The 26,712-nt window shown below is 40.5% G+C and overlaps 1 protein-coding gene across 1 annotated transcript in view; it reads right to left on the reverse strand.

Moving 5' to 3' along the window:
- The window catches only part of WDFY4 (WDFY family member 4), a 561,873-nt gene that overhangs the window by 469,704 nt on the left and 65,457 nt on the right, over positions 1-26,712 (reverse strand). The window contains exons 8-11 of the mRNA XM_006874619.1: positions 24,627-25,079; positions 22,098-22,202; positions 18,677-18,867; positions 677-1,257 (exon numbers count right to left, since the gene is read on the reverse strand). Of these exons, the coding sequence (XP_006874681.1) occupies positions 677-1,257; positions 18,677-18,867; positions 22,098-22,202; positions 24,627-25,079 (1,330 nt within the window). The remainder of the gene's footprint in view (positions 1-676; positions 1,258-18,676; positions 18,868-22,097; positions 22,203-24,626; positions 25,080-26,712) is intronic.

Raw genomic sequence — 26,712 nt, forward strand, 5'->3', positions numbered from 1 at the left:
GACTGGGGGGCAAGCTTGCAGGGTATATAAAAGGAATCTGGAAACATTAATTCCAATGGAGTAAATGTTTAATGGCAATGCTGCTTTGCCAATAAATGGATTACATCTCCATGTAAAGAAAACAAAAATCCTCACCACTGGACCAATAAGCAACATTTTTATCAACAGAGAAAAGATTGAAATTGTCAAGCACAGGAAGAGTCCCTATGATTGGGAAGTTTACTGAAATGTATGACCTGCAAGTCACACGGCATGACTCTATTCTCTGGTATAACTGGGTTGAAAGAGAAAGCTACCAGGCACACACCCAGAGAGGCTGAATCCATACATCAAAGACAACCAACATCCCAACACAGATAACTTAGCATCTCAGTAGAGATCCTGCCTGGGGTTATGTGCACCATGTAAGCCTCCTTGGTTCTTACTTGACCCAACATCATCCTCCCAACCCTATATTGATTCAGACTGAATTTTCCTCCAGCTCTGATGGTGAGGGAGTTCAGAGTCAGATTTAACTTGAGTTAAATAAAATAAAGTCTTGTGCTATGTCTGCATACCCAAGTTTGTGGATCAGGCTTCATATGCCCTTTACATGTCCTGGATGTTAGGGTAAGAAATGAGAGACAGAACACACACTGACAACCATTAATTTCAGAAGAAGGAATCAAAGTTTTACCTTTCCTCCAGGTCTGGCCACAGCTGGAAGCTACTTTCAGGATTACTGCTGACATCTCCTTTCTGGGCATCCACAACAGCTTCTGGACCTTTCCTGAGAGATTCGGTCAAGTCCCTCCTTAGGTGGAGGGTGCTTCTTGTCATGCTGTCCAGAAAGCTGAGGATCTGGAGGCAGTTTTGTATCCTGGATGGGAATAGACTGGTGGAAGAAAAGGAAGCACCCTGTAAATCAGCAAATGGTCTGGCCTTTGTGTCGGCCCAGGATTGTAGTGGTGCTGCCTCTTCCTCCAGGACTCGGAAACAGCCCAACAGGCAGATATCCTCAGCCAGCTTCTCAAACAGTCCATTCCTCTGGAAGAAATCACTGTTGACAGGGTCCAGGTGGAGCGCCGCACAAATGGCACAGAGGGTGTGGAAGACTAGGTCCAAACTCTGACTTGGAGATACTGGACCCTGCATCTGCAGTGGGGGTTCTTGGAGAGACCCCTCCAGATCAGACAGCAATGACAGCAGTCCATTGAACCCACTGGAGACTCTGAAAGCAGCATGGCCCTTGGGGGTATCCAGGATCCGAATTAGAGACTGAAACACCAAAGAGATAAACGTGAGAAAAATCCAGGAGGTAGACCTTTCATTCTGAGCTCATGCACTGCCCTGACAAAGCTTACCATTACACCACTCCCTGCTGCTCAGCGCCACAGGAGCAACCAGTCTATATAAGGGACAATGCAGAAACATTGTCCATGTCAATAACTTTCCTCTTAATTCTAATTTTAGGTAGCAAATAAATATCTTATTTTGAATGCCACCCTTAAAGATTAAGCTAAACGTATATGGTTGATTATGATTCAGAATCAACTTGACTGTCGCTGACTTATCTTGATTTAAATACAACCCAACCCCCTCCAGGAAACTTTCTCTAACCCTAAATTTGTATTAGAATTCTAGAGTGAGTGTTCACACAACTCTTCTGTGGTATAGTGAATTACTTGATATAGCCCTTCTAGTCTTGTGATTCCCACAAAATGACTGGGAAAGATTATGCAAATAAGGTATTTGTGATACACCAATGGGATTGGACACACTGCTAATATTGCAAATAAGGTTTGTGGAACACTTGTGGAGGTATGACCATGCATAAAATATATGGAGCAAGCCACAAGGCAGTTCAAACCCACACTCATACTGTCCACCATGGGTGAAACCTGTCCACCATGGGTGACTCTGCTGGTACTCCTGTGGCATAGCTCCCAGAATCACAGCAACTCACAAGCCACCACAGTGCAACAAACTGACAGACTAGTGGCGGCTCTTCCGTGGAGTGATTAGTATATTCAACTGGCTTACCTTAATGCTACCAGGATTCCTTTATTAAGGAAGTGGTTGGTAGTTTATGTGCTGTGGTAGGTTATATGCTGTGGAGTTGGTTCTGACTTGAAGCAACACTGTATAGGGTTTCCAAGGTTGTCATTTTTATAGAAGCAGTATGTTTCATCTTTCTCTTATGGAATGGCTGGGAGTTTTGAACTGCTGACCTTAAGATTAGCAGCCCGACTCATAACTAGAAGTCATTTATTAAGAAAGTATTGGACTATATAATTCAAGTTCAGGATCAACTTAGAATTTATAGTAACTAGTGTGGCGCTATAAGATAAGCACTGGGCTGCAAGGTCATTTTGAATTACTAAAGCCAGTGAAGAAGAAATAGAAGAATAGAAGAATTCTACAAACTTCTTCAATCTGAAATTCATCAAACATGCAATCAAGATGTATTGGTCATTAGTGGTGATTGGAATGCAAAGGCTGGAAAAAAAAAAGAGGAAGGATCAGTGGTTGGAAAATATGGCCTTGGTGATAGAAATGCTGGAGAATGCATGAAAGAATTCTGCAAAACCAATGATTTGTACATTTCAAATACCTTCTTTAGACAGCATAAGAGATGACTATACACATGGACCTCATCAGATGGAATACACAGAAGTCAAATTGACTACATGCGTGGAAATAGATGGTGGAAAAGCTCCATATCATCAGCCAAAACAAGGTCAGGGGCAGATTGTTTAACAGACCATCAATTGCTCATATGCAACTTCAAAATTAAGCTGAAGAAAATGAACCAGTCGATGAGACCCAAAATATGACCTTGCATATATCCCACGTGGATTTAGAGATCTGAAGAACAGGTTTGATACATTAGACACCAAAGACCGAACACCAGAAGAGTTGTGGGATGACATCAAGAACATCATATAGGAAGAAAGCAAAAAGTCATTAAGAAGGTAAGAAAGAAGGAAAATATCAAAATGGATGTCAGAAGAGACACTTAAACTTGCTCTCCAGCATAGAGATGCTAAAGCAAATGAAAGAAATGAGGAGGTATAAGAGCTGAACAGAAAATTTCAAAGATCAGCTTGAGAAGACAAAGTCAAATATTTACAACAAAATGTGCAAAGATCTGGAATCAGAACCAAAAGGAAAGAACACACTCAGCATTTCCAAATCTGGGAAAATTGAAGAAAAAATTCAATCTGGGGAAACTGAAGAAAAAAATTCATTATTGAGGGATTCTCTGGGCAAATTATTGAATGATGTAGAAAGCATCAAAAGAAGATGGAAGGAATACACAGTGTCACTGTACCAAAAGGAAATGGTCGATATTCAATCATTTCAAGAGGTAGCATATGATTAAGAGCCAATGATATTGAAGGAGGAGGTCCAAGGTGCATTGAAAGAATTGACAAAGAACAAGGCACCAGGAATTGATGGAATACATATTGAAACCTTTCAAGAAAATGAGGAGGCACTGGAGGCACTCACTCATCTCTGCCAAGAAATTTGGAAGACAACTATCTGGCCAACTGATTTGAAAAGATCCATATTTATGCCCATTCCAAAGAGAGGTGGCCCAACAGAATGAGGAAATCATCGGACAATATCTTTAATATTCCATGCAAGTAAAATTTTAGTAAAGGTAATACAGAAATGGCTGCAAGGATACATTGACAAAGAACTTCTAGAAGTTCAAGCCAGATTCAGAAGAGGACGTGGAAAAAGAGATATTATTGCTGATGTCCAATGGATCTTGGCTGAAAGCAGAGAATACCAGAAAGATATTTACCTGTGTACTTTATTGACTATGCAAAGGCTTTTGTTTTTGTGGATCATGACAATCTATGGACAATATTTCGAAGTATGAGTATTCCTGAACACTTAATTATGCTCATGAGGAATCTATACATGGACCAAGATGTAATTGTTCAAACAGAACATGGAAACACTAAATGATGTAAAATTAAGAAAAGTGTGCAACTGGATTGTATTCTTTCACCATACTTATTCAACCTATATGCTGAGCAAATAATCTGAGAAGTTGGTTTATATGAAGAAAAATGTGGCATCAAGATTGGAGGAAGACTCATTAACAACCTGAAATATGCACATGATACAACTTTGCTTGCTAAAAGTGAAGAGGACTTAAAATTCTTACTGATGAAGATCAAAGACCATAGCCTTCAGTATGGATTGCATCTCAATGTAAAGAAAACAAAAATCCTCACCACTGGACCAATAAAAAACATTCTCATCAATGGAGAAAAGATTGAAGTTGTCAAGGACTTCATTCTTCTTGGATCAATCATCAATGCTCATGGAAACCACAGCCAAGAAATCAAATGGTATTACATTAAGCAAATCTGCTGCACAAGACCTTTTAATATGTAGAAGAGCAAAGATGTCAGCTTGAAGACTACGGTGCACCTGACCCAAGTTTTGGTATTTTCAATAACCTTATATGCATGTGAATGCTGGACAGTAAATAAGGAAGACCATAGAAGAATTGATGCATTTGAATTATGGTGTTGGAGGAGAATATCAAAAGTGTCATGGGCTGCCAAAAGAGCCAACAGATCTGTGTTGGAGGAAGTGCAGCCAAAGTGCTCCTTGGAGTCCAGGATGGCCAAACTTTGTCACTCATACTTCGGGCATATTGTCAGGAGGAATCAATTGCTGGAGAAGGATATCATGTTTGGTAAGGTGGAGGGTCAGAAAAAAGAGGGAGACCCCCAGCAAGATGGATTGGCAAAGTGGCAGCATCAATGGGCTCAAGAGTGGCAACAATTGCAAGGTTGGCCCATGAGCAGGCAGTGTTTCATTCTGTTGTGCATAGGGTTGCTATGAGTCGGTACCAACTCAATGGCACCTAACAACAACAACCATAGAAAAAAGATGAGGTTTTCTGTTCCAATACAGATCTGCAGCCTCAGAAACACTCTATAGTGTCACTGTAAGTGGAAACAAACTTGACGGCATACAACCACCAGCACCACCACTCTCTTAGTAAATCTCATACTGTCATCAGGGTCTCTGAGTTCTTTGTGATCATTGGCAACAAATTATTCAACCCAAGATAGAGTTAAGAGTGCTGTGGGAGGGAGAGCTATGGGAGATAGTCAGTAAAAAGGTTAGAGAAAGGAGGTATGTTTGACCTCCACCTCACAGGAATTAGTCTCCTCCAAACTTGGTGCAATTAGAAGGGGGCCTGTTGTTGTTAGGTATCATTGAGTTTGCTCCGACTCTTGGTGTCCCTGTGTATAAAACAGAATGAAACATTGCCAGTCCTATGCCATCTTCACAATCATTCCTATGTTTGTGCCCATTGTGGCAGGCACTATGTCAATCCATCTCATAGAGGGTCTTCCTCTTTTTCACTCAACTCCTTTAATTTCTCTATCAAAACTCTTATCACACTCTATTGCAATTACTTGAAAATGATCCCAACTCTCTATTACACCAAAGTTCCATGAGTCCAGAAATCATATCTGGTAAATGTTTTCACTGCTGAGGAACATTAAAAAAAAAAAACAAAACCAAAATACTCCACAGATCTCAGAGTAGAACTGTGCTCCATAGAGTTTCCATTGGCTGGTATTTTGGAAGTATATTACCAAGCCTTTCTTACCAGGGGCCTGTGAGTGGGTTAAAAGGGCCAACCTTTTAGTTACCAGCTGAGGTCACTAACCATTTGTACCACCCAGGGACTCTGTTTTGGAATATAGTAAGAAATTAGTAAATATTCACTAAATTAGTGGAAATGAACCATCTCTTATTTTGCAAAGAAGGATTTTCCCAGTGGAATCTATATAGAAGCATCTTATTATTTAAAATTCCTTTTGTGCAAGCATTTGTGTAAGGAGAAATAATAAAATAAACCTACTAAAAACCTAGTGTGAAAAGATGAGAGTATGCATCAGGGTAGAGAAGAAAAACATTTATTGACAGAAAATATATTGGTATAGCAAATAATATAGACCATATTTGGAGAAAGAGTGCAGTCTATTTATAGTATACACAGTACAATCTAGTACTCCAAAAACCACTGAGATTTCTATTGGTCAGCCACACTTTAACTTCCTTCTGAAATAAAACACTTATCAAATATGCCATTCATTGAGCCAAGAGGTGGTATGCAATTGAAAGCATGTTTTTGAAATAAAGGAATAAATGAAGGGAGTGAGAGAGAGGAAGAGGAAGGATGGAAGGAATAAACAACTGAACCTACCCATTAAGCAAAAATTTGTGCATTCTGGGTACTCAATTTCTGTTTCCCATCTTACCCTCTTTTAGCAGAGAGGTGGGCGGAGGAGGCATAAATACTATACCAACACTCTCTGAAGGCATATTACTTCTCTTCATTTCCCCAGCCCTCCCTACTCAACCAGATATCTATCATTAGGACTTTTGCACCCGATTGTTGGAGGAGATGTTATTATTGGAAAATTTAACAGGCACTATGTCAATTGAACATGGTCTACGTATGTTCTTTACTTTCCCCGTAAGGGGCAGCCTAAATAGAGTGAAGATAAATAAATAGCTTAATTATCTGGACCCTGAGCAAAGAGAGACCATAGCTTGGTCATCAGGTCCAAAGAAAACTCAAGACACACAAAAGGAAACGTAAGACTGTTAATTCCCTTTGAAGGACATGGGGTCCTCTCTTCTACCATTTTATTCACACCTCCAGACCCAGAACACATGATATGGATCCATATTCTCAGGATCCCCTCAGCAGCTGGTAATGTTTCCCTCAAGCCCAGGGCTGATGGAGAGGGGGGATGTTTCTACTCCAAGGGAACCTACTGAGAGGCCCTAAGATCCACCAGCCCACAGCATTCCAAAATGAGCTGGGAAAACCTTAAATTGCTTCCTCTTGGTATTCTTTATCTGTAGAAGTAGCCCAAGCAAACTGATTAAAAAGATATTTATTCTGTTATTATCATTGCTAATGATAAAAGAGAAATTCAGTAAATACATTACAAAAAAATCTGTAGATTTTAATAGTGCTTAAAAGAGAATTTGTATTTTTTGACATTTTGATAAATGTCATTCAAGAAAAAGGATTTCCAGAATAGTGGGAATGTAAATGTCCTGATTCTGAGTTTCATTTAAGAAGAAGGAAACCCTGATATTTATTTTAAAAACTACATATACTATTAGTACAAATTCATTCCAAATGATGATGTAAGAATCACATATCAAAAGACAGTGTGATATAACACAAATTCTAATTCTGCTCTTATAGCAACCACCTTCATCGCAATTCCATTTTTTGGTTGACAAACTTTGTTATGTGTGTGACCATCCTTACATAGTCTCTCTACACCAATCTATGTTGTTGTTGTTGTTAAGTGCCGTCAAGTCGATTCCAACCCATAGCGACCCTGTATTGGGTTTCCAAGGAGCAGCTGGTGAGCTTGAACCACCAACCTTGCAGTTCAAATGACTTTGCAGTCTGACACATTAGCTCACAATGCCTACAGCAATCGATAGCTGACAATAAATACCTGCCATTACTGTCAGAAAGGGAACTACGTGGGTGAATTTTGAAAGCATTTATGGGAAGGTAAAGGAAGACAAATGTTGTAGAACTGAATTATTCTCAACAATAGAATGTATTCATTATGCCCTAATTCAAAACTGATTGGGCCTGGAAAGTAATTCCTTGGCTGTTCCTAAATGTGTGCCAGGTATGGTTCTGATTAGAGGAAAACCTTACTGGAACTTACTGAGACAAAGGGATAAACTGGAAGCATGTTCAAGGCTATTTTTCCTGGCAAGGACTCTCTTGTTTCTTTTCCCCCTCTTCTACTGCTTTAGCTTTCTCAACTAAGAAGCTCTGAATCCCCATACCCACTACCTTTATTTAGGAGATGATATGAAGGTTGAAAGAATATTCTAAAAGTATTGGAGTTAAGCACGGGTGAGATCTTGTACAGGAAAAGAAAAAGATAGCAAAATTAGGTAAACAACTGGTGAGTTAGAATGAGTAAAGTTGTTGAATTTAAGGAAAAAAATGTGTCTTTGTGTAATAAAGAAATACCATATAAAAGGTGAGGTGTGATAGTTTCATGGAAACCCTACTGAGCTCTCTCTGCAAGAGGCCAAAGCTTCCTAATCTTCTCACCTAGAAAATCAGGGATTTTTCCTCATAGGAAAAAAAAAAAAGTGATGGTAGTATGGCCTGAGTGTGGCAGATAAACCCAACCCAACCCACAGCAGTAGAGTAGATTCCAGCTCATGGAGATACAGGTGTGTCCTAGAAGAGAATTGAGCTCCTTGGGGTTTTCTAAGTTGTACTTTTTATGGAAGCAGAACATCAGGCTTTCCTCCCACAGTGCTGTTGGGTGGGTGCAAACCATCAACTTTCAATTGGTACCCACTGCAATTGAGTCAATTCTGACTCAGGGGCCTCTCAATTGTGGTAGAAAGTTAATATAAAACCAAAGCATTGATTACAACATGTTGTTGGTAGATGCCATCAAGTCGGTACTGACTCATAGCAACCCTATGCACAACAGAAGAAAACATACCCCTGCGTCCTGCACCAGCCTTATATTTGTTGTTATGTTTGAGTCCATTGTTACTGTCACTGTGTCATCTTGTTGAGGGTCTTCCTCTTTTACACTGGTCCTCCACTTTTCTAAGCATGATGTCCTTCTCCAGGGATTGGTTCCTCCTGTTAATATGTCGAAAGTAATAGAGAAAAAGTCTCACCATCTTTGATTCTAAAGAGCATTCTGGCTGTACTTCTTCCATGGAACTTGCAGTATTCTTTGCCAATACCATAATTCAAATGCATCGATTCTTCTACAGTGTCCCTTATTCATTGTCCAGTTTTCACACAAGGCAACAGAAAATACCATGGATTATGTCAGTCTCACTTTAGTCCTCAAAGTGACATCTCTTCTCTTTAACCCTTTAACGACATCTTCTGCAGCAGATTTGCCTGATGCAATACATCATTTTTGTTTTTGACATTTGCTTCCATGAACATTTATTGTGGATCCAAGCAAACTGAAATCTGACAACGTCAATATTTTCTCCATTTATCATGATGTCATTTATTGATCCATTGGTGAAGATTATAATTTTCTTTACATTGAGGTGCAATCCATACTGAAGGTTGTTTGCTTTGATTTCCATCAGTAAGTATTTCAAGTCCTTTTATCTTTCAGCAAGTAAGGTTGTACAATTTGTGTATCAGAAATTATTAATGAGTCTTCCTCCAATCCTGACACCATGTTCTTCATACATTCAGTTTCTCAGATTATTTGCTTAGCATATAGATTGAATAAGTATGGTGAAAGAATACAACCCTGACACACACCTGTCCTGACTTTAAACCTAATTCTACTCTAATGGTTGTTCATGGTCTATATGTAGGTTCCCGACTAGCACAAATAAGTATTCTGGAACACCCATCCTTTGCAATGTTATACATATTTTGTTATGATCCACATAGTCAAAATCCTTTGCATACTCAATAAAGCACTGTTGTTGCTGTTATGTGCCATGGAGTCGGTTCTGACTCATAGTGACGCTGTACAGGGTTTCCAAGGCTGTAAATCTTTACAAGAGCAGAAAGCCTCATCTTTCTCCCGTGGAACAGCTGGTAGTTTCAAACTGCCAACCTTGAGGTTAGCAGCCTGATTTGTAGCCACTACGCTACCAGAAGTTGTAGAATTCTTTAATTTCATCATAGTGGCTTTGGTGGTTTGTGAGTAAATCTGAATAATAGTAGTATTAACTGGTCTTCCTTGTAGTTGTATGCATAATATCCTATCACAGACAACATTGTACTTCAAGATAGATCTTGAAATGTTCTCTTTGACAGTGTGACTCCATTTGTATTTAATTTGTTGCTTCCAGCATAGTAAACCAAATGATTGCCAGACTCAAAATGTCTAATACCAGTCCATTTCAACTCACTAATGCTTATGATACTGATCTTTATGCATTTCATTTCATTTTTTACAACTTCCAAGATTCAAACCTCATACATTAAGGTTCTGATTGCTAATGGATATCTGTAGCTGTTTCCTCTTGTTTTGAGTTTTGCCACATCTGCAAATGAAGGTCCCTAAAGTTGAACTCCATACAGGTCACTAAGGTCAATTCTACTTTGATGAGGGAGCTTTTCCCCAATGGTATTTTGAGTGCCTTCCAACCTGAGGGGCTTATTTTCTGGCATAGTATCCAACAATGTCTCATGCTATTCATAATGTTTTCAGTGGCTCAACGTTCATAAATGGTCTGCCTCTCCAATTTCCTACTGTGTTTTTGTCTGGGAGTTCCATTGAAACTTTTCCACCACGAGTGATCCTGTATATTTAAAATACTGGTGGCATAGCTTCCACCCTCACAGCAATGCACAAGCCATCATAAACTGACAGACAAGTTGTGTACACTGAAATTGTCTGATTTCTCAGGGACATTGTTTCTGTACTTATATTTAATTGACAATTGCATATTGGTGTGTTATCAGGCACTCACCACCTATCCCCTGGTGGAATGTGGTACACACTGAAAGTGTGAACATTGTGTTCTGTTCACTGTTTGTGTAGTGTAGTTTAGGGTGGGTTCACACAACTTCAGAAGCAGGAGCACCAGACTCCACACAGAGCAGACACTGAGCAGGAGGGGTGGCTTGATTGGTGAGGATGGGGACTGCCCATGCCCCCAGCTACCAGGAGGGTCTGGGAACAAGAAACAACCCCACTTTCTGCCAACCTCCAGCTGTATCATGTCCACTGTACCAACCACCACTCACAAAAGCTTAAGAGGGCCACACACTTCCACGCCAACCTGTAGTCTGCTTGTTTTTCTTCTCTCTCACTGCTCTTGTCCTTCCTCTCTCAGTTGTCACTCTGTCCACATCTCTGGCCTATACTCTGATGCTCAGGGTTCCAGGATCAACATCTGTTATCTGTTTCACTCAGTCTCCCATGTCTTTGTATCGCAGAGGATCTACTCAGTGCATCTGCCTACTCTACCATGTTGTCCTGGAAGTCTAAGGGTAAATAGTGCCTAATAACTTTAAGACCTCATGTGGTGCTGTGGGTTAATGCGCTGGACTGCAAAGTTGGTTTGAACTGCAAGGTCAGCAATTCAAGCTCACCAGCCATTCCTCGGAAACCCTATACAGGGTCGCTATGAGTCAGAACTGACTGATGACACTTAACAACAGCAATAACAACAAATAATTTTATACCAATTTGCTCATACTTTCTGACCACCTTAAAATGTTACATTAATCTACGACTAATGAGATGGAAATCTTTATTTAAAAAAAATTTAAGGAACTTCTTATTCTACTCTCAAGCTTTTCACATAAAAGTGAAGAATCCAATTACCAGGATATCTCTGCACAATTTAAAATCAATTGCAGATCAACTGTATTTTTCTGTACTTCTTCATTTATTAATCACATAAATTGCATGGGACTCCATTGAAGATACACATACATCAATGTGTGTTTAATACAGTACCTGGTCCTTACAGTTTCATTCTTGGGCTCTTGGAGGGAAGTTTGAATTGTTTTTCCTTTCAGATATTTCATGTTCTAGTGATACAGGGAAGGGTATTGTCTGGGCAAGCACAATTTGAATCAGTTCCAAGATGCTTGAGAGAAGTTTAGAAGAGAAACTTCCTATTAGAGTTTAGGATGACAATCTATAGTACATGAAGCCATGGATCAAGAGAAAGTTGGCAGCTCAGGACAAAAAATAGTATGGGAGATTAAACCAAAAAGTTCGCATATAAAGTTATATAGAAATTTAATGCAGTTATAAGTAACTATTTAATATGAAAGCATGCATTTTTGTGGGGAAGGTAATAGTTTTAACTTTATCTCAAAAGTAGAGGCCTGGTGTGGCACTATAGGATAAACAATGAACTGCTAACCGAGGACTGCTAACCGAAGGTCAGCAATTGAGCCTCACCAGCCATTCCTTGGAAACACTCTACAAGGTTGCTATGAATCTTAACGGACTGAATGAAACTTAACAACATCATCAATCCTCAAAGTTCTTATATGTCAATCTATCACTAGTATTCATCTGAAACTATATAACGTGTTATTCATCTGAAACTATATAACGTGTGTGCTTCCTACCCGAACCCTGTATTCAACCACTAGCCTCCTACCATCTATTTGTCAACTTGTCATATTATTGTGGCTTTCATGCTGCTATGATGCTAGAAGCCGTGACACCAGTATTTTGCACTTACTAGCAGAGTGGCCACTGATGGGCAGGCTTCAGCAGAGCTTTCAGACTAAGAGACTAGAAAGAAGGGTATGGTGATATACTTCAAAAAATTAGCCACTGAACTTCTGTGAACCCAGCTGGGGACGTGGTTGGAAAGCAGTGGGAGGAGACCTGGGGACTCTTGGGCCCAGAGTCAGTGGCATGGCCACAGAGGACTCAAGAGGAGAGTGGAGCTACCGGCTGACAAGAAGAGAGGGCATGTGCACAGGAGTGCCCACACTTGCAGATGATACCCCACGTGACCTGGACCGGATGACTGGATGATCAGAGCTCAACCAGGAGAAGAAAGAAGAAGGGGGGGGGGGGAAGTGAGCTAATACAATCTGATGAACTTGACCTATACCTATGGAACAGCAACTCAAAAGAAGGAACAAATCCTTACAGCAAGAAACATTCCCACCCCCTCCACACACAGAGTGGATGGAGATGGGCAACTTGGACATTGGACACTCAAATGGGGAGGGGGGGAGGACTACAAAGACAAGAAGTGACTGGCTTACAAGCTTTCAAGAGGGAACCTAGTGCTAGGGAGCATGGAGGAAGGCAGAATCTCCAGTGGGTACTATTCAATCTGTCTGGGCGGAGCTGGTGAAAGGAAATACAGATGGGTAACTCGTGATACTGTAGTGAATAATGCTTATCAGGACGGATTATGAGGGTTGGAAATGCAAAGATAGACATTTTGTAACAAGGAAGGGAGTGATTAATTCTCCAGGCTAGGAGTGGAGGTCTCTGGGGCCATCAACAGAGAAGAGCCGAGGCGGGACCCTACCCAGAGAAACAGAGATGCCTGAGATAGAGACAGAGACGATGACATGGAGTGATGAAGCGGCTGGGGACTTTGGACCCAGAGAGGGAAAGGGACTGTGGGCCGAAAACTGGGGTGGGGGTGGGGGGTTGGGGGAAGTGTAGGGGGCGGGTTTCTAGGATATACCCTTTGATTGGTTGATGATGCATGGAGGGGACTGGAACCATGGCAATGAAATGATATACGATGGAATGAATGTAAAACTAAAGTTCTCTCATGTAAACTATCATATAATTCACAATAAAACATTAAAAAAAAAAAAGGACATGGGGTAAGACCGTGATTAAATATCTTAATAAATCTTGTCTCGAAGGAGAAAAAAATAAATAAAATTAGCCACTGAAAAACCCTATGCATCATAAAAGAATATTGTTTGATATAGTGCTAGAGAAATTAGTCCCCTGGGTTAAAAAGTCACTTAAAATACATAATAGCTGCAACAATTGACTCAAGCAGGGTTGGAAACAGTTTCATTCTGCTGTGCACAGAATCACCATGAGTCAGAACTGAATCTACAGCAACCACCACCAACAACAATACCATGCACCACTATAAGAAAATCAGAGTGCATTTTGGGTAGACAATGCCATATTTGTCAGGAGATGAGACTGTTGTGATACAAATAAGCAAGGATTCTTTCATAGATATAGATAACTGGTGATGAAGGAAGTTTAAAGGCTCCCACTACTCCACTGATTACATTTCAAGAAGTCAAGATACAAAATAAAGATTACAGTAGCTAGGAGAATCTTTTAAAAGCCAAAGACTACAATGTGTACAAATAATACAAAGTGACATAGAAACTTCATCATTATTAACATGAATGAATTGATCTTATCTCAGTTGTAGAAAAACGAGATCTAGGACAGTGGTGGTTAGACTATCACAGATTAGGGATGACTTAAACTGAATTGTCATTTTTCTCTCTGAAACAAAGTCCACATCAGAGCTGCCCTGAAAAATGTCTTCAGCCAGTAATGTGGTATACTTCATGGAATTCCAGAATGCCAGAAAGAAGGAGGCAAAAATAAGATACTAAGGGAGCCTAGGTCATGGCACTGCTTTCGTCTCTGGGTGAGGACATTGTCTAACTCATTCTTAATTAGCACAAGAGCTAAGAAACATTCATATATAAAAATATGTCCTTAGAGAGAAGCATGGAGCTTGTTACAGTAGATCCTTCCAGACTGGTGATGTTCAGTAAATGTGAAAGTTAGTGGAGCAACAAGCTTTCTCTAGGTTGAGAAATCATTCCTTTGTCTACATAACATCACCAGAAGTTGCTCGACCCCTTGCCTCCAGCAAGTCGGAGGCAGGAGAGGCTATAAACAGATGTGTTGCACCTGTGCCTAACTTGTGTGAGCCACTCACCCTCAACAAAACAGTATTTCAATGATTGAGTTGAAAACCTACTCTAACTGTTTGGAGTGTTTGTGGTGGCAGTGGTGTTTTCCTATCAAGAAACAATCCAAAGGCAAAGCTGTACCTATTAAGTGATGTCTGTTGTTGCTGTTAAGTGCCATGGAATTGGCACTTAACTATAGAGACGCTGTATAGGGTTTCCGAGGAGGGGCTAATGTGAAACAAACATTTTATTGCAGTGCTCTGACACAAAAAAATAAATCACGGAGGTGGGAAATCTTAAGGTATGACTTCTTTGGAAGAAGTTGTTAAACCATATAAGTTTATGAATACTTTCAATGGCTCCTAAGACAACTAAAAAACAATTTTTTAAACACTTGCCATTGGGTTGGCTGCAATTCCCGTGGCCCCATGTGTGTCAGAGTAGAACTGTGCTTTACAAGGTGTGCAATAACTAATTTTTCAGAAGTAGGTAGTCAGGCCTTTCATCCAGGACATCTCTGGGTAGACCTGATCCTCCAACTTTTGTGTTAGCAGCTGAGTGTATTAACTTTTTGTACCATTCAAGAACTTCAAAGACCACTAAGAGAATCCCTAAGGCAAATGAAACGAATAAAATTCTCTTTGTCATTTGAAATATCACACACACAAACCAAAATGGGAGATTGATTCAAAAACTAAATTTAAACAGATTATAAAATTATAAACAATCATCTGAGTACGGGATGACCCCTAATGTCTCTCTTTAAACTTCAAGAAGACACCTTAGAATTTTCAAGAACCCAGATACTGTTCAAAAGAATGCCACCATTCTTAGAGTATTGAGAGCAGATATTTTATAAAGACAAGCAACCAAACAAGAGTCTTCATTTTAGTATGTGTCTCTGAGAGGGGCTGGCCTCCTGTAATTCCTATTTTCTTCTCCTCCTGTTGGGAAGGAAGGGAGGAGGACAAAATGACTATCTTTAATTGTTGCTTTCTTTGATTTATTTAATTTGGTGTCATTATCTAAAATAGGGGTAATGTCATTAGGACTCAGACTGCTCTATTATTTCTTGGGATGGGGTTAATTTCATATTTGCAGAATCATAAAGTAAAGAGCCAAAAATTCAATTACAAAGGCTTAATTTCATAGCAACTACAGAGAAACATTTCTATCATAAAGGAAAATAAATACTGTGCTACTTCAGGAAACGACCTATCAGGGACTGTGAGCCTAGGAGGCGGGTCTCCATTACTGTCTGTCAACTTTGCACTATCATGTATCAGGAGACCTGGCAAGTATGTGAAAAGGAGTAAATTTAATCAGCCTGAGTCAAAGTAATCAGGCTCAGGTTGACACGTTTCAAGAAAGGTCAGTGTTAAGCACTTTTTCTCATCCTTAACTTAGTTACCATGTCATCGTCTCTGAATTAGTGTTCCTCCTGCTGGAATCTATAAAATGGATGTCTGCTGCAAAGTGCTAATTAGGTTAGGACTAACAGGATTTATTTCACATTCTATTATTTGTTATTCCTCATAATTTTCCATGTGTCATGCTGGAAGATTGGTGAGGTAATTCCATTATGCTCACAATTGAACAGTTAAGTGTATATTAGTAAATCAATCTGCATTTGTGCATAAACCAATCATGGTCCCACTGGCTGGGGAGAGAAAATTCAGTTGCTTACATTATGCTTCAACTCAGTTCTCATTTGCCAGAATTAGGTGGTGAAGTTACATATATTTGTATGAAAGTACCACTGAATTTCAGAAACAAATCTCCTAAATTGGGTGTTAATGGAGGGATTTGGAGTATCAGGGTGACACAAACAGTTAATGCATTCACTACAAATGGAAAGACTAGAGGTTGAGTTCACCCAGAGGCACCTTGGCAGTCTACTTAAGAAACTTAGTTCATGAAAACCCTATGAGCACAGTTCTACAGTGACACACACCAGGTCACAATGAGTCAGAGTGAACTCTATGTCAACTGTTCTTATCTCTGATTTAGTGAAGGGAAACAAAAGAAAGATGCCATGAAGTGAATGCCTGTCTTACAGAGCAAACCTTTACTGGGTGATGGGGGATATCGTCTGTATCCTTGCCTTCAGCACTACGCCAGCCATTCCCATCCTCAGGCAGACTCGGTTCTCAACTTCTAAAAAGTTAGATCCGGCCCAAGACTTCATTTTACATCTTTGCTTTTAAAATTCTAAGGAGTTTCCAAGATGACTTAGTATCAAATATAGATCTCACATCCGATTCTAGCACATGTTCACTGGTTGCTCATATGACTCGGTTTGGGTGTATCTGATAAGACTCTCTGGCTCCATAACTCTTCACCACCATCCACTGGAGCAGCAATGTGTTATCAATCCTAATCCTTGGAGAACGTGTGACTTCGGGCACCCTTGCAACTGGCCCACAGAGACTTGGTGCATAGGGAGAAGTCAGTACATTGTGCACAGAGTACTGTTTTGTTAAATAAGCTTATTCAGTATTTCTCACTTATGTACTCTCTTGATAGTATGCTTCTGAAATTATATTGAAACTGTAAAACACCATAATGGCTACACATAGCTAATTCTAGAAATTCAGTCCTATTGCCCAAGGGTTGACACTCTAATAAGGTGCCTCCGGGCTACAGAGTAAACAAGATGAATTTCCAGGAGGGAAGCAAAGCATTCCTATATTGGACACAAAATTACTTTTACATAGTAAGACTAGATAAAACAAAACTTTTCTCTCTGTGGACCAATTTGATTTTAAACATGAAAATATCAGACACAGATGAGGATTCCAGTTGTTCATCTGATTACCTTGGTCATGCCTTACCACTTCCTGTCAGGATGAGGTTTAGATGAATCAAATTGAATATTGACTTATGAGGGAAAATGCAGCAACCAGTATAAAGTAGAAACATCACTAGATATTAAGTCTCTAGACTTAAATTCAAATTCAGCTTCACCACAGAGCAGTTGTATGATATTAATCCACAAGCTCTGTGGATGTCTGTCTCTGCCTATAAAATAAGGAGGTTGGACCACATGAATCTAAGGTCCTTTCCAGTTCTAAAGTTTTATTCATTCTGAATGCATCTCTCCCTTATTATCTGCTTTCCATATCCGTCTCAACCCCTTAACCTCACATGGCCATGGAACTCAAGTGCCATTCAAAACATTTAACTTTTCTTTTGGTTTATATTCATTGTTGTTGTTAAGTCTATTGAGTCGGTTCTGATTCATAGCAACCCTGTATAGGGTTTCTTAGGCTGTAAATCTTTGTGGGAGCAGACAGCCTCATCTTTCCCCTGAAGAGTGACTCGAAGGCTCAAACCACTAACACTGGGGTTCACAGTCCAGGGCTTATCCTACAGAGCCACCACACTTTTATATTAATAGCCTTCATTCATTTTTTGGCTCTAAAGGAGTACTGGTAGCATAGTGGATTACAAGATAGGCTGCTAACTGCAAGGTCAGATCAATAGTTTGAGTCTACCAGCTGCTCCATGAGAGAAAAATGAAGCTTGTTGCTCCCATAAATATTTATAGCCTCAGAAACTTTATACAGAATCATTATGAGTCTGAACTGACTCCAGGCATACAACCACCGGCCACCACCATAATCAAACTAAAAAGTCCTGGATGAACCTAATAGTCTGCTCTCAACTACTAGCCAAAAGGTTGATGGTTTGATTCATTCCAGTGATGCCTGGGGTGAAAAGGCCTAGAAATCTGCTTCCATAAAGATGAGAACAAAAGAAAACCCTGTGAAGCACATGGGGTCATCAGGACATGGAATCGACTGAACAGCAAGAGTTTTTTGTTTTGTTTTGTAATCACATTTCAGTGTAGGTTTTGTACCTGTAAAACATCATGATAATTATGGTCATGTGTGGTACTTTGAGAAGGGCCTCTCAGGATGCTCACCTGGGCACTGCAGGCCTAGCCCATGTGATGGCAGGGAACACAGCTTCCACAAAGGTTACAGCCAAAGAAAACCATATGGAGCAGCTTTACTCTATAACACACAGCGTTGCCAGGATGGGTTTGGTTGAATTTGGGAGGCATAACGGGCTAAAGCAGTCAGCTTCTAACCAAAAGATCGTACTGAGGATTTGGGAAATTATTTACTGTATCAGTTAGCATTTCTCTACTCTACACAAGTACAGTTAATGGAATGAATGACTGTAGCTTATCTGCTATAAAACAAAAGGAAAACCAACACAAAGTACATCTATAATTACCTTGAGAAGGTCTCTTTTCAGCTGCAGCTCCCCTTGCGTGGATGAACACAAGGCACCCACGATGATGCTCATGTACTCCTCTGTGTTGATGACTGCTAGTTGCTCTAGGATGCTGAGCGATGCTCCACGGTAGCACTCATCATCCAAGAAGATCTTGATAAAAGGGACCATACTGTGGTCTCTCAGGACAACTGGGGGCCAGACAAACAGGACAGGCTAGAGCCATGGTGACCTAGCACCTTAGTTTCAATCACAAGAAACAATTTCCAAGTTTGTGTTGCTGTATTTTTATACTTCTCTTCTTCCAATTAAAAACTGTTTTGTAACCTATTTGTTATTATTGTTAAGTGCTGTTGAGTTGCTTCCAATGCACAGTGACCCTGTATAGAGTTTCCAAGGAGCAGCTGATGAGTTTGAACTGCAGACATTGCAATCTAATGCTTAACCTACAACTCCAAAACCATAATTCCCTAATGCTGGGCCATGAAAATCCTCTGTTTTCTAAAATTGCTATGCAAAGCAAACCCAGATTTAAGAACATATTTAACTCTTGGATGTATTTGCAGATGCACATTTGGCGGGTGATGTATTTCTGTATAAAGGTTATCCCAAATATTTCCTTCCCAGGATTGATACCTGGAAAAAAAGGTGAAATAGGATATAGGAAGTAATTTGACCCTTTTAAAGGAATGATGTGGATTTAAGCAGACAACTTCATAAAGCAGAATTCCTCCAAATCTGGGGTAAGTAGCAACTACATGGAAATCACTGGGGAACATTTTTAAAAGTAGAGTCCTAAACTCTACCCAATTACTGCTTAAGTCTCTAAAAGATAGCCCTAGAAATATGCATTTTAACCAACATCTCCAGGAATCTTTTGTAGACCCTCTACTATAATGAATAAGGAGATCTGGTAGCATAGTGGTTACAAATAGAGCTGCGAACTCAAGGTCAGCAGTTCAAAACTACCAGCTGTTCCATGGGAGACAGATGAGGCTTGCTGCTCCCATAAAAATGTACCCTGTACAGGGTTATAAGAGTCGGAATTGACTCCATGGCACATAACCACCACCACCAATATAATATCAGGAGCTCTGGTAGTGTAGTGGTTATGAATAAGGCTGCAAACCTTAAGGTCAGCAGTTTGAAACTACCAGCTGTTCCACAGGAGAAAGATGAGGCTTTCTGCTCCCGTAAAGACATACAGCCTCAGAAACCCTGAACAGGGTCGCTATGAGTTAGAACCGACTCCACGGCTCATAACAACAACAACTATAATGAAATAATAATTTTCACATTTGTAGATAAGGATGCTCAAAATTTCCTAGCCCACAGAGGGAATTTTGTTGATGTATCTGTTTACAACATAGTGTAATCTCACTATGTTGTTGTTGGTAGGTTCCATTGAGTTGGTACCGACACATAGTGACCCTACGCACAATAGAATGAAACATTGCCCGATCCCCGGTCAACCTCATAATTATTGTCACGCTTGAGCCCATTCATGCTGCCACTTTGCCAATCCATCTCACTGGTGGGGTCTTCCTCTTCTTCTCTGATCCCCCACCTTATTAAACATGATATCCTTCTCCAGCAACTGGTCCCTCCTGACAATATGTCCGAAGTATAAGAGATGAAGCCTGGCCACCCTGGCCTCCAAGGAGCATTCTGGCTGCACATTTTCCAAAATGGATCTATTGGTTCTTTTGGCAGCCCATGGCACTTTCAATATTCACGTCCAACACCATAACTCAAAAGCATCAATTCTTCTGCGGTGTTCCTTATTCACTGTCCAGCTTTTGCATGCATATGAGGTTATTGAAACTACTATGGCTTGGGTCAGGCGCACCTTAGTCCTCAAGCTGACATCTTTGCTCTTCAACCCTTTAAGTTCTTGTGCAGCAGATTTGCCTAATGCAATATGTCATCTGATCTCTAGACTGCTGCTTCCATGAGTGTTGATAGTTGATCCAAGAAGAAAGATTACACTATACATGTATATATATCATATATGTATGGTGTTACTGTTATTAAATGCTGTCAAGTAGGTTCCACCTCATAGTAATGCTGTATAGGGTTTACAAGGAGCAGATAGTGGATTTGAACCACCAAGCTTGCAATCAGCAGTTCAGTGCTTCTTCTATAACGACACACCAGGGTTACATATGTATGCTATATATGCATATATGCTATAATATTTTGTGTGTATCTGTGCATATGTATATATTTACAGATTATATATAGATATGTGTGTGTGTGTGTGTGTGTGTGTGAGGAGTCCAGGTGTGACACTGTGGGTTAATGCATCAGACTGCAAAGTCATTTGAATTGCAAGGTCAGTGGTTCTAGCTCACCAGCTGCTCCTTGGAAACCCTATACAGGGTCGCTATGGGTCAGAATCAGCTCAATGACACCTAACAACAACAACAACATACATATGTGAGGGGGATTTCCGGGATGGCAATGCAATAGGATCAACACTGGACTTTGAATCACAGGTCAGCAGTTCAAACCCACCAGCTGCTCCTCAGAAACCCTAACAACACTTAACAACAACAATATATGAGGGGACTTCTAAAAGTCTTGGGAAATTTCATTATCTTTACACTCCATTTTTCATTGAATTCCTTGAAGTGCTGGCGTGGCACTATAGGATAAACACTGGACTGCCAACAACAAGGTAGGTGGCTCAAACTCACCAACTTCTCCTTGAAAACCCTATACAGGGCCACTATTAGTCAAAATCATATCCTCAGCACTTAACAGCAACAACGTATGTATCTATTATTAAGTGCCTGTGAATTGACTCTGACTCAGAACAATGAACAACAGGAGGAAACACTGCCTGCTCAACAACAGGAGGAAACACTGCACCACCCTCATAATCATTTCTATGCTTGAGCCCAATGCTGCTACTGCTGCTATGCCAATCCACCTTGTTGAAGGTCTTCCTATTGTTCTCTGGCCCTCCAATTCATCAAGCATAACATCCAAAGTGAACCCTATGGATAATAACTTGCTGAAGTATGAGAGGCAAAGTCTTGCCATCACAGGTTCTAAGGAGCATGTTGGCTGTACTTCTTCCGACACAAATTTGTTTGTACTTCTGGTAGTCCATTGTACTTTAAATATCCTTCTCCAGCACCATAACTCAAATGTATCAATTCTTCTATGGTCTTCATTATTCATTTTCCAACATTCACATGCATTATTTAGAAACCTTAGAAGTAGCAAGTGTCAACCTAGGGGTCTACCAGCTTGTTGATTTTTACTAAATATCAACCAGAAAATAGACAGATGTTGGCCACAACACTAGCATTGGCTATTTCACAGATAAAGTCTCTGAACACTGGCATAAATAACCACCAAATACCTCATGTTTTATCAAGTAGTGAGAAGGCAAATTTGGTGCTATCCTTACCTGCATTCCGAACTGAGCCTTCAAGAAGTGTGGCCACGGTCTTCAGCATCAAGCATGTGAGTTCTCTTTCTGGATCCTGAACTCCAGGGTTAGACTCAGTGTTTCCTGCCATAGTTAAAAAAATGATTAAGAAAGCATTTTAAGTGCACATGTGGATGCAACCAATGGTATGAAATAAAGTGTGTATTAATTATTGAATGGAAAACTGATGTTTTCTGTAAACATTTACCCAAAGTACAATAAAAAGTTTTTGTTGTGTTTTGTTTTTAATGCATGTGGTGACAAGGATTGAATTGTGTCCCCCAAAGGTATACTGAAGTCCTAACCTTTCCACCTGTGAGTGTAACCTGGCTTGGAAATAGTACTTTTGATGATATTATCAGTTATGTTAACAAGAGATCACACTAGAATTGTTTTGTTGTTGTTAAGTGCTATGGAGTCAGTGCCAGTCATAGCAACCATGTGTAGAGTTTCTGAGGAGCAGTTGGTGAGCTTGAACCACCGACCTTGGAGTTCAAACCAACTTTGTAGTCCAGCACATTAACCCACAGCACCACACCAGGACTCCATATGGAATAGGGTGGGTCCCAATCCTCTATGACATTTGTCCTTATAAAGGAAGAGAAGCTACACAAAGACAAGGAAATAAAGGATGAATACCACGTGATGCTCAGCTGCAAGACAAGGAGCTCCTAGAGCTACCGGAAGCTAAGAGAGCAACATGAAACAAATGCTTCTTCAAAGTCCAGTTTGTGGCATTTTGTTACAACAGTGCTATGAAGCTATCATGCATAGTTTGACTCAACATCTCTGCCTTCATTATTTTTCAATCATCTTAAGGAAACGTGAATGTAATGCTTTCAATATTAGGAAGTGTGCATTCCAATTCACAATATGTAACTCTATCATCCTCTACCACAGTTGTTCTGTAACATGAGCATATTAGAATCCCATGAAGCCCCAGCTCTGGAGTGCTGACTCAGTTGGTCTGGCAGATTCTCATGAATGTACATTTCTAACCAGCTTCCAGAGGATATACAGCATAGCTTCATGTCCCTAAAAATGCTCTGTATTCCACCTCTTTATACCTCCACCCGATCAATCCCTTAAACCCCTGTCAATTTCTGAATAAAAAGAAAAATGATTTTGGTGAATATATGTATAAAACAAAAAAACTTGTCATTTCAACCTTTTAACATGTACAATTCAGTGACATTAATTGCTTCTATTATGTTGTGCAGCCGCCACCACTATTCATTTCCAACTAGCAGCCTGTCTTAGCTCTCTAGTAGCAGAAATACTATAAATGCTACCTTTAATAAACAGATATTCTGGCTTCCAAACTATCTCCTTCACCGTCTTCCTCCACAGAGTTCCAACAGGCAGACCGATGAATGACTTTGCCTGTGTCTTAAACAGAATTCCAATTGCACACAGTGGCTAAAGAGCTCCCAGGCCCTTCCAGCAAATGCAGAGGGAGGAGAAGAGGCAGAAACCAGGGAGGGCCAGTGGTCAGACATATGTGTCGCATGCTACACTATTAAAATGGTACCCCAGAGGCAGGTATACACAGATGGAGCTTTCAGAAGACAATATGGAATCCCTGGGAGGTAGTTAACATGCCTAGCTGTTAGCTGAAACGTTGGAGGTTTGTGTCCACCCAGATGTCACTACAAAAGAAAGGTCTTGCGATCCATTTATGAAAAAAAAATCAACCACTGAAAACCCTATGGAGCACAGTGATACTCTGACACACATGGTGTCACTATGAGTCAGAGTGAACTTGAGGGCAACTGCTTACTGGTGGTCCTAGCAGAGTGTACAGCACATAGTCAGTAAGCAAGTCAAGGTCAGGGTCCTGCATCATTCCATTGCTGCAGGGGTGGAAAGGACTCTGAATGTCTTGCAGGAGGAGCAGAAGTCATTGAGGGTGAGAGGCATGGGAGTAAAGCAAAGGTAAGGGTAATGGAATTTGCCAAGGAGCTACAGTGTACTCCTCAGCAGGAACACAGGGTCTAGCCAAAATTCAACAAGTAACAAGACCCTGGTCATCCAGGATCTAAATAGAAAACCACCAAACCCTAACTGCACTGGGTGAATAAGACGACCATACCCCAACTGACCTCAGCCAAGCCCTAGATCATTCCAGACCTGTTTTTGCTCCCTTCCCCTTTGCATCACTGAGGACCTTTCTAGCTCCCTACTATGATCCATCTATTTACCCAGGAAATACTAAGGTAAGAAATGTCTGAGCTCAAGAGACCTGCTTAGAGTCCACTCACCACATTTCCCCTCTACACAAAGAACATTAGGCCAATTACAGAACATGAGGAGGCACCTTTTCTGTAACTCTGAAGAGTAGCACGGGAAAGATAGCCAAACAGGGTAGCCCTTTTAGCCTTCACAGTCTTCAGTGACATGGGCACCATCTTTGTTGTTGTTATGTTGAGATGTGGAGGGGATATACCCAGACCTGACTAACACTGACCCTACACCATTCACCACCTTTCTGCTGCTACTCAGCCATACCTGACTTCCTCATTATTTTGGCTCGCTTCCGAAGCTGGGCCAGCAACAGACCCAGAAGCCCCGAGTCCCGGAAGATGTCAGTGAAGAATGGGTCACTGCCTGCAATCCTGTGGATGCTCTGAAGGGCCACAAGGGTACAGGGTGGCTCAGGGCTCTCCTTGATCAGGCACTGAACCTTCTGTAGGATTTCATGGGGCACATAGTACAATTCAAACACTATCATCTCTAGAAGATGGAAGAACTGCATCTGTACTGGGACTGGCTTAAGATGCAAGAATTCCACAAATTGTGAGATGGGCTGCAGGGTCCACTCGAGCAGGAAGAAGTTGCGTGTGTTCCAGATCCACATTGTTCTGATGGCTGACAAGACTTGCGAGCAGAGGAGAGGGTTACTAGCTTTATGAAAGACATTCTGGAGGACTTGGAAGGCCTGAAGATTCTTAACAGTCGCCCCTGAAAATGTAAAAACATAAAAACACCCTGAATGTCATTTTTCTGCTTGTGAAATTACATTAAAAGTTTCAATTTTCTAGCCCTTGGGATTCATTATCACCTGCCCAGGGTGTGAGTAAAGCTAAAGCTACATTGTCCAAGATGTGGTGGTATCTAGTGAAGCACTTGGAATGTGACTGATCTGAACTGATAAGCACTATGAATATAAAGTACATATTGGATTTTAAAGCCTTGTTGTTGTTTAGTGTTATCAGGGAACAGCTGGTGGGTTAGAACCACAACGGAACTCCAAGCCTTAGCACAAACAAAAAATTTATTTTCATGTAAATTGCAATATTTTTGTTAATATTGGGCTAAATATTACATAGATAATATATTATAGATAAAATGGAGTCCCTGAGTGGTGCAAATAATTAACGTGTTTGGCTGCTAACCAAAGGGTTGGAAGTTTGTGTCCATCCAGAGGTACCTTGAAGAAAAACCTGGCAATTCATACTAGTCAAAACAGTCTTGGACTGGTACTTTAAAAGACATATAGATAAATGGAAGAGAATTAAGAACCCAGAAGTAAATTCATCCACCTGGGTTGGTGCTGTATGATAAGCACTGGACTGCTAAGCACAAGGTTGCCAGTTCAAACCCACCTGTTGCTCCTTGGAAACTGTATACATGGTAGCTAGTAGTTGAAATTTACTTGACAGCATTTAACAACAGCAACAACATGGTCAGCTGATCTTCTATAAAGGGCCAAAATGCATTAAGTGTAGTAGCTCAAAATACCAACCAAGAGGGAAGGAGTCTTCACATCAAGGATCAAGCCTGTCTCCTCAGTATACAGTGTTAATAGGGACTGGCAAATTAGACATTGGCTACATAAAATGGGGGTGTCTATAAAGGTATGGTAGCATAGTGGTTACAAATCAGGCTGCTAATCTTAGAGTCAGCAGTTCGAAACTACCAGCTGTTCTACAGGAGAAAGATGAGGATTTCTGCTCCCGTAAAGACTTACAGCCTTGGAAACCCTGTAGAGGGTCACTATGAGTCAGAACTGACTCCACGGCACACAACAATAGCAACAGCAAAGGTACGAAGTAACTAGCTTACAAGTTTTCAAGAGGGAGTTTAGTTTCAGTGTAAAGGGGAAAGTAGAATCCCCACTGAATAGTTTTCTTCTTGTCTAGATGGGTCTGGTGAAAGGATATGGGGATAAGATTCTTATGATTCAATAGGAGTAATTATTACCATGATTAATTGTGATTGTAAACGTAGAAGTTGTGTAACGTAAAGTAGGGATTAGTCAATTTTACACTCCATGACAGAGGACCCTGGGGTCATCAAGAGAGAAGAGTGTGAGCAAAAGACAAGCAAAAATAGAGGCAGAGTGATGGCATGGAGAGATAAAGCAGCTGAGGACCCAAGACTCATGGAAAGAGAAAGGCTGTGTGTTGACATAGTGGCCAGGAGGCTGGCGTGCTGAATGCGCCCTTTGGTTGTTTAAATGATTATATATTTCTATGTGTTTTTGTGTACATCAAACATGCACATTCAAAAAACAAACAAACAAACAAACAAACAAACAAACAAACAAACAAACAAAAAACCCAGAGGGAATAGAAGCAAATATTGTTTAAAT

The sequence above is a fragment of the Chrysochloris asiatica genome, unplaced genomic scaffold (genome assembly GCF_000296735.1).
Source record: "Chrysochloris asiatica unplaced genomic scaffold, ChrAsi1.0 scaffold00289, whole genome shotgun sequence".
NCBI lineage: Eukaryota > Metazoa > Chordata > Mammalia > Afrosoricida > Chrysochloridae > Chrysochloris > Chrysochloris asiatica.